We start from the raw sequence: 13,672 nt of genomic DNA, 5'->3' as shown, positions 1-13,672 counted from the left end.
TGGCGGCTGTATTTGAAAACCACTTACGGTCTTATCGTAAGAGTCCGGCCGTAGTGTCATGATGTGTCTTGGCTTGTTTGGCCCCGCTCAAAAGCATGTATTTGATTCATGAATCTGCCCCCGGGCCAAATAAGCACACCCACATCCCTATAAAATCTCCGCCCACTCGCGAAGTACGCCCATATGCTTGTAGTGTTTTGAATGCCAAAAAAATAAAAAAAAAGATGTCTGATGGCGCTAATAATGCGCCCTATGGGCCAGCCCGGCGTATGAGGCTGCGCCGCAAGCACCAGCTCGTGGTGCTTTCGATCCTGTGGAAGATGCGTAATTATTACCAGCGTTTGTGTGTAAGTCTCTATATATTTTTTTTTTTTTTTTTTTTTTTTTTTTTTTTTTTTAAAGCTTTATGTAACTTATTTCAAACTAGCCTTACAAACTGTTTAGGCTTATAATCCGTAAAACATTGATTTAAATGTATTGTTTATGCAAGCTCCCTTAAGTAGTGTTGACCAAAGGTCCTTAAATGCAACTGTGTAATAATTTTGTGACTAATTGAGATGTCTTAAAAAATAATAAATTTAATTTTTTAAAAATTCTTCTCAGAGGCAAAAAGACGCAGAGCAGCGCCGTCTGCAGGAGGTGGGACGGCGATATTGGGTCCACCCCATCAATGTTCGGAGGGAGACCCGGGGCCACATTGGTTGCCTGTATGATGATTTGCGACGGTATGTCGATTTGAATACATCAAAGTCGTCAAATCTTTGAATGTAATATTGCAAATGTAAAGGTTACTGTCCACAAATGTTTACCCCAAAGTCCATAATTTTATTATGTTTTTTGTTTATCCTTACAACGTTTGATGTTAATTTCAACATTTGTAAACCGTATGACATCTTCCTATGATGTGTGTTTGTGTGTAATATTAGTGATCAATATTTTTCTTAATTTGTTGCAGACATCCTGACAAGTTCCAGGACTTCGTGCGCCTGCCTATGGAGGCCTTTGATAATTTACTTTCCATTTTGACCCCACATCTCCAGAGACAGGACACCTACATGCGGAAATCCATCCCTCCTGTGGGACGTCTGCTCATAACGTTAAGGTGAAGATGCTTTATTTTAATGCGAACTATTTGTTCATGTAATTGTAGTGAAATCTAATATAGTGTTAAAATATGTAATAATTTAATATGTAGCTGAATGTGAAATAGAATCATAAAATACTATTTTTCATTTTTTCACAGATTCTTGGCGACAGGGGAGAGTTATGTCTCGTTGCACCTCCAATTCAGGGTTGGTACGTCCACCATCTCTGGAATTGTGAGGTGCACGTGCGCCCTGATCTGGGAGCATTTGCAGCCCATCGTGATGCCCAGTCCGACCCGGGAGATTTGGTTGCAGTCAGCAGCAGGCTTTCAGTCTGTGGCCAATTTCCCCAACTGTATAGGGGCGGTTGATGGTAAGCACATACGTGTGAAGCAACCACCGCGATCAGGATCACAGTATTTCAATTATAAGAAATTTTTTTCTGTGGTCCTGATCGCGGTTGTTGATTCCACGTATCGTTTCCTTGCCATCGACGTCGGCTCCTATGGCAGTACTGGGGACTCCCGGGCGCTACTGAGATCAGAGTTTGGGCGGCGCATACTCTTAGATCACGTGACTCTACCTCCTCCCACTCCTCTTCCGGGTACCACGCATCCCGCTCCATTCGTCATGGTAGGGGATCAAGCCTTCCCTTTACTCAACAACCTGCTGCGCCCTTACCCACGGAGAGGGCTGGATGAACGGGGGAGACTATTTAACCGGAGGCTGAGCCGGGCACGTAACTTCGTGGAGTGCGCCTTCGGGATCATGACTAGTCAGTGGAGAGTGTTTACCACTGCCCTGCAGTTGAAATTGGCCACAGTTGACATGGTCATTAAAGCTGCCTGTGTTCTCCACAACTACCTTCGGGACTATGCTCCCACCCCGGAGGTGAACGTGGAGACACTGCCAGCTTTTAGTGCCCCTATCAACTATGGCCAAGGGAGACAACTCAACCGCGGGATAGTGGTCAGGAACCTCTTTGCTGACTACTTCATGACTCCTGAAGGCGCCGTGCCCGTGCCCCTTTCACAGCCTCCCTTATGAGCCACGGCAACAGGACTGATGTTTTCCCGCATGTATGTCACCTGTCTCTGGGATGTGTGTTTTATTATTTTCTTTTGTTGTTTGAACCCGATGTATTGGTTGATATTTAATTTTCATTCTCTTTTTACTAAAACAAAAAATATATTTTCTTATTCGACTAAACAATGTGTCTGCCTTTTCAATGTATGTAAAACATGTTGTGTGTTCCCACATAGTAGTGTTCGAAAATACACATTACCTCACTCGATATACTACTGGCCAGTAATTATCGAGCATGGTCACATCATGCTAATGTTAATTGTATAGTCCTTTGAACCTAGTGTGCTGAAAGATTGATGTGATCAAAACATGTGCATTTCCTATGGAGTGACCAGCAGGGTGCGCACTATATGTCTAACTTTCTAGTGTGGGATATGTAACAGGATCTGATATCTTCTAGTGCCACAGTCCATCTCACTTCTTAACAATCACTATTAACACACCACATATATCCCTCCACACATCACCCAGGTGCGCCAGCTGGATGTGGTCTACTTAGGTTGCGGTTCAAAAATATTATTTTATCATCCATTTTTTTTCTGTAAAACACAGAAGAGTGTATTCAAAGATTAGAAATCTCGCTCTTTACTTGATCACCTGTTCCTTGTCTACAGTCATCTCCTGGATTTCTTATCCAAAATCCATCACATCAATCTGCCAGTGTAAACGCTACATTATGTAGTTTATTGTGTGTACGTTTATATATCCTCCACTTTGTACATAATGACCACATGCTGGATGTCCTGCAGGAGGAGATTTCTACTACCATCGGACATAGAGCTCTATGTGGAAATGATAGTGTCATGATAATAACATTAATGTCCCAAAATATGTTAGTGCTCATCACAAGCCTCTCCTGCTCTGCCCACTTCCTGCCTTGGCTACAGATGTCAGCATAGAGCAGGCTCAGACCTCAAAAAGAAGGAATCGCAGCATTCACTACATCTTCGCTAGTGGCTTCACAATACGTGTATTTCACTCAGTATAGCTAACAAAAACAGCAGTGGATTCTAAACACCCAAAGGATCTCGACACAATGTTGTAATGTTGTGGATGTGCGCCATTAAAACACTAAATAAGGACATTTCCAAATAACATCCATTCTTAGAAAAAAACTTAGCAATATTTCACTTTAAATGGCGCACAGCCACTCTATTTCTACATTGTGTGAACACAGCCTTTGTGTTTTTAAGCCACTACTGGTTTTGTTAACAATACTGACCAAAATATACTGACTCAAATACACGTATTGTGAACCTACTACGAACATGTAGTGAATGTTGCGATTCCTTGTTTGTCATGTATGACAGTGCTCTCTGCTGCCATCTGTGGCCAAGGCAGGAAGTGGCCACAGCAGGAGAGTGTTGGCCTGATAAATGAAATACTTAACTACATTATAATATTTCCTATCATGACACATTCATTTTAACACATACAGCAATGTCTGACATATGATTAGAAATATTCTCCTGAAGGACATCCAGCATGTGTTCATTTTCTACTAACGTAAAGCATACAACAAAATTTTATAAGACACAATAGCAACATTCAATACAGCTTTCTATGCAAACAAAGTCCACTAAGTATTTTGAAGCGTATTTCGTAGTTCCTTAGTGGCAGTCAATAATCATTTGTTTTTTTAACCCTTAAACACTAAAACATAAACAAGTAAAAAATAAGATTTCGGGAAACAACAAGATATGTCGCAATGGATTTTATTACATGTCAAAAATAAAACATTCACATGATAGTGTGTGTGGGTGGATGTGGGCGAGGGTGTGTGGAGACTACTTTGGACCATGTTGACAGAAGTTAGAATAGTGTGCAGAGGCAATAGTGTGGGCAATATGTGAAGGACACAGCCAGCCTGACTGTATTCTGGCACCACAAAAATAAAAGGGACATCCCAATCCCCCCAAGCTGTTATTGTCATCCCTAGCTAATGTGATGCCAGACCTTCTAAACAGTGTGTTATTGATGTGGTCCTGGTGCACACAAATGTTAGGAAATTATTAATGCTAGTAAGGCGCGGTTGGCACTAAGGCCCTACAGTGTAGCAGACAAGGGGTGGTGTTGGTGTAGCTGAGGAGAGGGAGTGCGGAACAAACACAAATGTTGTTGGACGGTCAAGGCACATGTCACTCTCTCTCGCCAGGCTCCACAGGACCCTCTTGACATCTTGGTGGTGGAGTCGTGGCCAACCCCTCTGCCAGATTAGGTTCTTCATTCTCTTCATCCGATGAGGCCTCTGCTGGTTGCTGAACTACTTGTGGTCTGAGGAGGAAAACAACACTGGTCACTATCTAAGATGGCACTTTTGTTTAAGGACATATTTAGCCAGATAACTAAAATGGAGGCATCCAATGCAGGATTACACTCTGCCTGCTTTCACACTATTTTCTATGTACGAGGTGCCACACTAGAACTTTTTACAATATATTCACACACTGTTGACCCAAAATGTGGGTCTTCACAAGGCCACCCGAGTGGAACATTAGTTTACTCTATGGACACATTGCGTACATTGTTTAAACATTCTGAAGACAGTCCACGCTATTGGCATAACTGCCATTTCATGTTCTGGATTAGATCCTGGAGGGATCAAAAGCTGTTCCCAAAGCGGTTAGGCCAGGCTGCATTTGTTAGTTATCTGGTGTCCAGCAGGGGGCGCATCATCTTCCCGAAATCGAGATTACTCTAAAGTGTTCACTAAATATACTGCTCCCCCTGCTGGAGCCTCGATGTATACAATCTATATAAATCTAACACATGTCTATGTCTGCACACATAAGACACTGAGCTACTTCCATCATCATCTGCTACTACCATGGACACATGCAATTAACACACACACTTACCTGCGGCGTCTGGGGGAATTCAAAATGAAACGCAGCATTGGGGCAAAACGCAAAGCGGCCAGTTCTTCTTGGGAGGCCCCACGCCTGATCAGCTGCCGTCGCTGCCTGATGAATCGGTCCCTCACACTGGACCACCTGGTCTCCACATAGTTAGCTTCAAGCAAAAGCATCCACACATTAGGAATATATCAGCGTCAGGTGACCATAACACTCGAGTTAATGGTTTGCCACAGTGGCTAAACAACTTACCAATTATCCATTGCTGTAATCTAGTATGCTGGTCCCAATCTGGGTATACAATCCGGGCAACCTCCCTCCATGCGGCACTCCGTGTTAGCCGGCTTCTGTACCCAGGCGCAGGGCCGTACCATAGCACTGGCCGAGCATGGACCTGAAAATCCAAAATAATTACAGTAACGTCTTAGAAATTATTAGTCAATAAGGTCATAGCTACTACACCCATGTCACATGCTACACGCCATGTTTGATTGTAAATAGTACGTCACTTATGTGGGTGGGGTCTCCAGCTTCACCTGCAGCCAACTCCCTCCCTCCATGATGTTTGCTGGCGCCACATATCATATACACAGTACACTACTACTCACATCATGTCCTCATAGTATTTGCCCTAAATATATATGTGCTTACTACTAGGGAATGGAAGGCCACAATCCGGCGCGGGGGTCTGGGATCGGATAGCGACACGGGGGGACACGCCTCCTCTCTGTAGTCTCGCCACCTCAGCACTGGGCGTAGCGGGGGTGGGGGGGGGTTAACTATTGCGTGTCGTGTGCTCGGCGAATTGCTATGTGACACCATGTAACGATGCTCAGCTTACCCATTTCTGTCCGGCATTGTCACGTCGTAAGCCGCTGCACTACAAGTGCCATAATGGTCGGCCACGCCTCTTTGAACGTGGCTGCTGCGGATTGTGTGTGCTTCCGACCTTACAACGCCTGACAAAGTACAAAGCAGAGCAGCGCTAAAAGCCAAAATACTCATTAGCCGAGCAGTGAACAGAATTAGCACAGCACACCAAACACTCCGGCTAAACAACAACCCCGCTACGCACACTGATGACGTGCATGTACTACAGAGAGGGGGCGTGTCCACGCTGTGTCGCTAGCCTATAGCATCATCAGCCTGCGCCGGATCTTGTGCGTGATTTGCGTACTATTTAAGCGACCTCCTTATGATGACACTATCAGCACATTATATGGTAGGATTTCTACTATGTATGTGCCGCCAACAACCATCATGGAGGGAGGAGGGAGGAGGGAGGAGGGAGGAGGGAGGAGGGAGGAGGGAGGAGGGAGGAGGGAGGAGGGAGGAGGGAGGAGGGAGGAGGGAGGAGGGAGGAGGGAGAGAGTTCGCTGCACGGCCATCTCGCTAAGAGCAATCCTAAGTCACGCCCTGTTTGCCCAACAACATGTGCTATTACAAGGACAATTCCTCGACCAGCCATTACTTACAAATCTCGCCTAAAATACGATGTGCGTTACATGGTCCGAAAGAGCTAACACATTCACAGATTTGGAGGAGACACACACATCTGAAAAGACTCATGCAGTCATTGCTGGATTTGAAGCGCCCCCTGATGGCAAACACATAGGAATTACACACAATCGTACTTACATAAACTACTCGGAGCGATGTATCGTGCCACTAAATGACTATAGACAATCGTACACATAAAATAAATATTATCTAGCATCTATTGATCATTACATAATCGATTTGTTTGCACTAAATTATTTACCACTTAAACAGGATGCAATTACAGATGTGACTTTTGGACATCACAAAAAGCGATATAAAAGACAAGACTTGTAAATTACATGTATGTAAATGTGACTCACACAACAAATGACAGTCATACATTAAGTCACGGCCACACAACTATCTTCTCCGAGTCCAAAGGACGATCGAAATCTTTCTATCGATGATCTTATCTATGTATAAAGCACTCCCAACAGCTCAAGAAAATACTTACTTCACTGATCAGCTGGCCGACGGCTATAACAGACCGATCAGGATACATCTCGGGCTCCATGAATCACTCCGGCTTTGTTGTCCAAATCACTTCTTCTTCCAGCGACGGTTTTCAAAGTGCAGATTCTTACAATGCAGACACATCCTAAATAACCTTGGCTTCTACCCATAGGAACTCAAAATGATACATTTGTTATCTCCATCCAGTCACGGACACGGCCTAGGTGAAGCCTGGACACAAACAGTTGTTACATTCATCCCTGTATTTTGAGTTATATTTAAAAATATACAAGGACAATTACAAAATAAGACCGTGAGAAATGTGTGCCAAACAATATTTCTCTCATGGCTAAGCTTCAAATAAATAATTCCTTTCTTCTATCATCCTATGTCAAGGCCAAATGGCAATCCTGCTCTCATCACACAGGTGCAACTAGCCACAGTGCAGGGTGGCACTCAGATACATGCACTAACAATGCTATATAACATTTGGCCACTTCTCCAAGAAATGGACCACAAACACAACATTCCTTTCCCTTCCGGCCCAAAAGGCACCTGCAAAGGTCCAGGACACATGTCCACTCTCTGACAAGGCCGAGAGCACACCTGTACCAACGATACCTCATACCCAGCCCTCAGGCCAGGCACTCACTGGTCGTCAGTTAACTGCAAACTAAGGTGTAATCTCCAGAAGGAGAAAACTGGTGCTCAGCCATGAAATGACCACAGAACAACACGTTTGTTATTCCTAGATTCATTCCTTACACCCCTTTGTTTGCACCATGTCGTACCTGCTTGCCGCTTGGGCCCCACGATTTCTGTGATCCATTCTATATTGGAGCTACCGAACCGGTGGATCAGCCCAGCCACTATCTCCATATGTGAGCGAACACACTCATTTACATATGCAAATAACCAGCCCTTGGCGGCAAAGGCCACTGTTGACTAGAAATCAACGTTAGTTTTCACTTTGGTTACTGACAGGGTTACGAAATTTTGAATTACCATATGAAATAGAGGCTTTGTATTCAGACTGATAAAGTGTTGACATCTGTATACATGGCTAAAATAGGCATGTCGCATTAATGCAAATCATTACGCGAAACAAAGTGCACAACCAGCTAAGCTTTTTCTGGGAGAGGTGAAAAAATGAGAGATTATATAAATACACAAGGAATTTTATTCAAAAACATTCTCAGACTTGCCAAGCAATATGATGTCACAATAGTAAAGTCAAAGTTAGATTAGGACAGAGGGGGAAGGGCGCATGAAGCTGCAGCTTACTGCAGACAGATCATTGCATTCTGCTGCAGGCTCCCAAAGGCCGATCTCGTGGGCCAGTCTAGGAGCAGACTATCAGATATTCATCCAGCACACACTGAGTCAATGATTAGCGTAGTGACACAACATGTTAATAAAAGCCTGAGACTGGTGGGAAATGTTACATATATATCGTCAACACATCCATTAACTGCACTATGTGCAAAGGCCAAACCAATACAAACATAATAATGGTGAATTTTTAGCTTTTTAAATTGAAAACATGTGAATAGATCCTTGATGTATCCTTGGCAAGGCTTTAGGCCTCTCCATGTGTGAAAATGTGGATTTTATTCTAGGATACAGTACATTGTGTAAGCGGCGCGGTACTTTAGTAACCTTGAGCCAAATCACTACATTACACCTCCCAATCGAGAGAGAACAACGCAGATGTGTGTGGAAGAATGTCAACTATTCGACTTACACACACACACAATGTAGCATTGTTTTCTCCAGGCCAAATGTAGTTTGGATTTTATTGTTGATCATTAAAATACTTATAATGTTGAATTAAATATTATATCTAAAATAATTTTACACCAAACTCTGCATGTTCTGTATGAAATATCACATTAAACCCATTATTGTGTATAAAGGTTAACAAAAAGGATACATTTCACAAATCAACCTTCTGTGCAAGATGCTGAGTCAAACATAGGCAACAAAAGTCAGTAATGGATGTAAAAACCGGACACATCAGACACTTGCATTTAGGAACTCATCTATTTGTATGACAGTCCTTTTTTTTCCTTATTGACGTTTAAATGTAGTGACATATTGGTTCTGCTAACAAGGGCCCCTACACACAAGAACCATTCGCCCTGGAGATAGCTAAAGGAAAGACATTATGATTTTACTTTTTTCTATAGATTCTTTTAAATGAGGATCTTAGCAAACTGTTTTTTCAAACAGAGTGTACCATGTCACCCCGGTAAGGTGGTCCTCAGGGACATGGACCCTACTCTACCCTAACACAAAATGACCTCTCTGGGCCTGAAAAAGGAGACCACTTGCCATAAACCAAAAAAAAAAAAAAAAAAAAAAAAAAAAAAAATAAAAAAAGAAAAATTAAACCAAAAAATATAATAATATTATGATGTATTGCCTCATACATCACATAGTAGAAATCATAAACGTTCGTGGGTAACGAGATGTCCGAGAGCGCCGTCCACGCCGTGGCTGGCGCCTAGGAACGGCCCTAGTACCCTCAGATGGAGGGGGCATGGCACCAGGTGGCTCTCGGGACAATGCTGGGGGGACAAGGGGGGAGAGAGGTGGGGGCACAGGTGGGGGCGCAGTGGTCTCGGGGAAAAGAAAGCCCTCCGGCGGGATATGTGGCCTCCGTGAGTGTAACCCATACACAGATTGTAGGAGGACGCCCACATAGCAAGGGTCGGGGAAAGTATCGGGGTCAATCTGCTCGTGACACGACAGCAGCACTTCTGTAACCATCCGCGCACTACGTGCCAGATTAGTAGGGAGATTCCGTAAACGGACTCCCAGATAGTAGCAGAAGAAATCATTCTGATCATCTCCTCCATCAAACCGCCTGACAAAGTTGACGACAGATTGATCCAACTCACTCAGTGCTGAATGAGCTTCTTCTTGCTCCCGACGCCTCCTGGTGGTGGTAGTAGTGGGCCTCGTGAGTGGCTGACGTGGCCGAGCTGCCAGGGGCACACCACTAGGACCTGCACCAGATGTTGATGGTGCTGCAGCCTCCTCCTCTTCGTGCATGGAAGTCGAGCCAGAAGGTCCTGGCATCGGCTCCGTGCCCTCAGAAAGAGTAGGACTGCCAGGCTCCTGTGATGGCGGTGGCGTGGCACTATCCCCCCTCCTGCTGGGATGCTGCAACATCAGAACCAGCAGCATCCTGTCCTCCCGGTGGGTCTGAGAAATTGCCACTGGTTCTGTGGAGAGACAGAAAGGTTAGCTAATATGGACACATTCATAAAGGTACTTCATATATCGAATGTTTAAGTTTTGATAACATACAGTATGTCGAAATGTGTGTTTTGGTAACACGAAGACATTATGTAGTACTATGCGCATCCTATGTTAGGACATACAACTATTTATATTAACTCATTCACATTAGTGTTTTCTAATAAACTTAAACCAAAAAACATTAGCAAAAAATGTTCCCCTTTCTGAGTGTGGAAACAATGCTCTCATCTTCAGGGCATGTTGTGGGCATGGAACCATTCTGGTGACAACACAACAACAAGTGTTTTTTAATGTGGCCCAGCAGGGAGAGGAGCCTGAGTTAGTCATGTGACCAGATACACAAGCGGCCAGTAAGAGGCCTGTGTACCTGTCATAGATCCCCGCAGGCCACACTGAGACAGTGACAGAGCAGCAGGCCGCCCAGCATTGAGTATAAAGGAAGTGAATAGTGTGGGCCGGAGAACAGCTCTCGGACTGCTTAGTACTGTAGGCCACTAAATATAAAACATTATCCGCTGCATAGAAACAGCCATTTCATTCACCATGCTTACTGGCTCTGCCACCTACAGCACACGCTAAACAACTGAGGGAGTGACCGTGATCTGCAAAATCACGAGATGTTGTTCTAGCGCCATGACAGAAACTAACATATTTTAGAGAAATGACAGGATGTTGAAGCACGAGTCAGAGTGGTGTGTAAGCATTTGTTTGAGTGTGAGCAAAGGGGACTATTGTGATTGGTCAGGATACATTAACCCTCTCTGGACAGTCACATACACCAGCATGAAGGCTAACAAACATGACACAACTAGGGCCTTATAAAGAATGGCAATAGTGTATGTAGTCAAATTATCGGGATACATTAAAGATAATTGTCTGCACATTCCTATAAAACATATACATAAAGAGGCAGATTGGTGAAATCGGATGAGATTATCTGCTAGTGAGTATGGACCAGGTTCTGCTGAACAACCAAAGGCAGAATTAAAATTCATTACTCCCATATAACATTTTATCTCATGTATTACATATTGTACACTATATGATACTATATACATTATGGAATAAGAAAAATATACTTACTGCCGTTGACTGCGGCTCGGGATAAAATCCAACAAAGGCGCATAGCGCATGGAGATCGGCTCCCCACCCCTCTCCTCCGTGCGTATCGCCCGTTTGGTACTGGTCCCTGACACTAGACCAGCGTGTCTCCACTGCCTCGGACTGACAAAAGCAAAGATTTTATTAGAAATAGATAGATTGTAATAATTGATATATATTTCGAGGTCTTGGTAGAAATATCGGACATTGTTCTCACAATTTTTATGTCATACATTATTTGACTACACGGACATACCCATCCGCAGCTGCTCGCTGTCCGTCACATCGCCCCACTGTGGGACTACCAGAGCCGCTATACTCTCCCACGTCTCGCGACGCAGGACGCGGTCGTGGTAGCCACGCACAGTCAAGTCCCACAAATGGGGACGGGACCGCACCTGAAAAATTATATAGAAAGACAGAAATCACTAGACATCTCCATCTGACTTCACCTCTCTGTGTGTCTACATCGATTAGAATAAGAACAGTTTTCCATTATGACATTACATAGAGTGGTGTTGGGATTCCAACAGAACCACCTGTGTAATCTAAGGAACACAACCTAATAACCACTGAGCCAAGACTCACTAAACCAAGGAATGCCAGAACTCTTTGAACACACTTCTGAAAACATACCAAGATTGGTGTCTAATGATTGAATTTAGGAAAGGCTTTGGATCTTAACTAGCACTAATTAGTAGGCCACAAGACCAGATCAATGCCAGCTTTGCATTCACACCTGATGAAAGAGAAACTCCACATTGTTTAGAAAATACTATGAACACATGTGCAAACGACTGGTGAAGCTAACTATTTCACTGCTGCGGTGTTTGTTCTGGTGTGTGTGTGGTGTTTGGTTATCTTAGTGTGTGGATAAAAACATGTCCCAACGACTATGGTTAGAGATCTCGACATTTTGTAATAACTATGGTCAACATTTTATGTATTAAAACAGTCGCTTGATATAGAGTTAAAATATATTTTTAATAATTAAATACATGTAAGGTTAGGTATAGCATTAGGTCGAACATTCTGGGAGGAGCACACAATAACATGAAACTACGTGCAAAACGAGCTACATTGAAAACGCATCAAAAACACAACCTTGCTCGACTCGATTTGCTCAATATTCCACAAACATTACTTGACTACTACTGTGTTACTGTGTAGTGCGCACGCTTACCAGATTCACATGCACTATATCACACAAAAAACGCATCAAAAACGCAACCCTTGCTAGACTCGATTTGCAAAAGATTCCACAAACATTACTTGACTATACTGTGTACGGTGTAGTGCGCACGCTTACTCAGATTCACATGCACTATATACACAAAAAAAACGCAGCAAAAAACGCACATCCTGATTTGTTTAGAAAAACTTGTCACAATTTGTACACATGCAATGTTATAAATACAATTTGATACATGGTAAATAAATCAAACAACCCGAAACTCAATAGGGATACTAAATTAACCTATGTTAAGTAGTGGTTTATAGTGGGAACTGAACACCTAGAAATTACTACTATAGCAGATAAGAAACACATGACGATACTTTGGGGTTTTTGCAGGCCACATTCCCACGCTACGTGTAGCATGACTAAAACGATAATTAAGGACCACTAACAGTGTTGACATAATATGTGTGTTACATGGGCTTAGGTTGCGTTTTGGTGGCCGCGATACCATGTGCATTTCTAAGTCCAAGTTAAAAACATTGTTTAACACATCCATAAAATACATTAAAGAGTATGTATTTGGCGTCGCATACATTACATATTATAGACATATATTACATGCTATATCGATAGAGAGAGCGGTAAATAGATACACAGGAAAGGACGACACATCTATTTTCCAAGTAAACCATTCTAGAAAGATGAGTTGTAATTCTTCGATAAAACATTACCTCTGCGATCAGGCGGGACCCTCAATGTCCTGCTGCCAGGAAACCACGTTCGCCCACGGACAAGAACCCATGCTCCGCTCGCAGTTCCACGCTCCAGATCGGGACACCTAAAAGGATGGTAAACTATTGAAGCCCATTCATTGGCATCTAAACTGAAGGGGCGTTACGCAGTGATGAATTATTTATACTAGAGGAATCCAGATTGATCCGGCAGTAATCAAGAGGTTCCGCCAGGCCGAATGTACTTCCTACGGTCGAATTTGGACGCATTTCGGCCCGGAATAATGGTCTATTGCATTTTTTCGGACCGGATACAATCAAGGCCAGAAACTCAACGGAGTGTGCACTGTGCAGCGCATATCCTATACTTCC

The 13,672-nt window shown here is 43.4% G+C and overlaps 1 protein-coding gene across 1 annotated transcript; it reads left to right on the top strand.

Moving 5' to 3' along the window:
- Window positions 1-583: 583 nt before the first annotated feature.
- On the top strand, window positions 584-2,135 carry LOC138779372 (uncharacterized). Its single transcript, XM_069956586.1, has 3 exons — window positions 584-725; window positions 956-1,102; window positions 1,244-2,135. Exons 2-3 carry the CDS (start codon window positions 993-995, stop codon window positions 2,130-2,132), a joined length of 999 nt encoding a protein of 332 aa, XP_069812687.1. The 5' UTR covers window positions 584-725; window positions 956-992; the 3' UTR covers window positions 2,133-2,135.
- Window positions 2,136-13,672: the final 11,537 nt, after the last annotated feature.

This window comes from Dendropsophus ebraccatus, unplaced genomic scaffold (assembly GCF_027789765.1).
Source record: "Dendropsophus ebraccatus isolate aDenEbr1 unplaced genomic scaffold, aDenEbr1.pat pat_scaffold_723_ctg1, whole genome shotgun sequence".
Taxonomy (NCBI): domain Eukaryota; kingdom Metazoa; phylum Chordata; class Amphibia; order Anura; family Hylidae; genus Dendropsophus; species Dendropsophus ebraccatus.
Note: the sequence above shows the minus strand (reverse complement) of the source record. Positions and strands in the feature narration are given on the sequence as shown.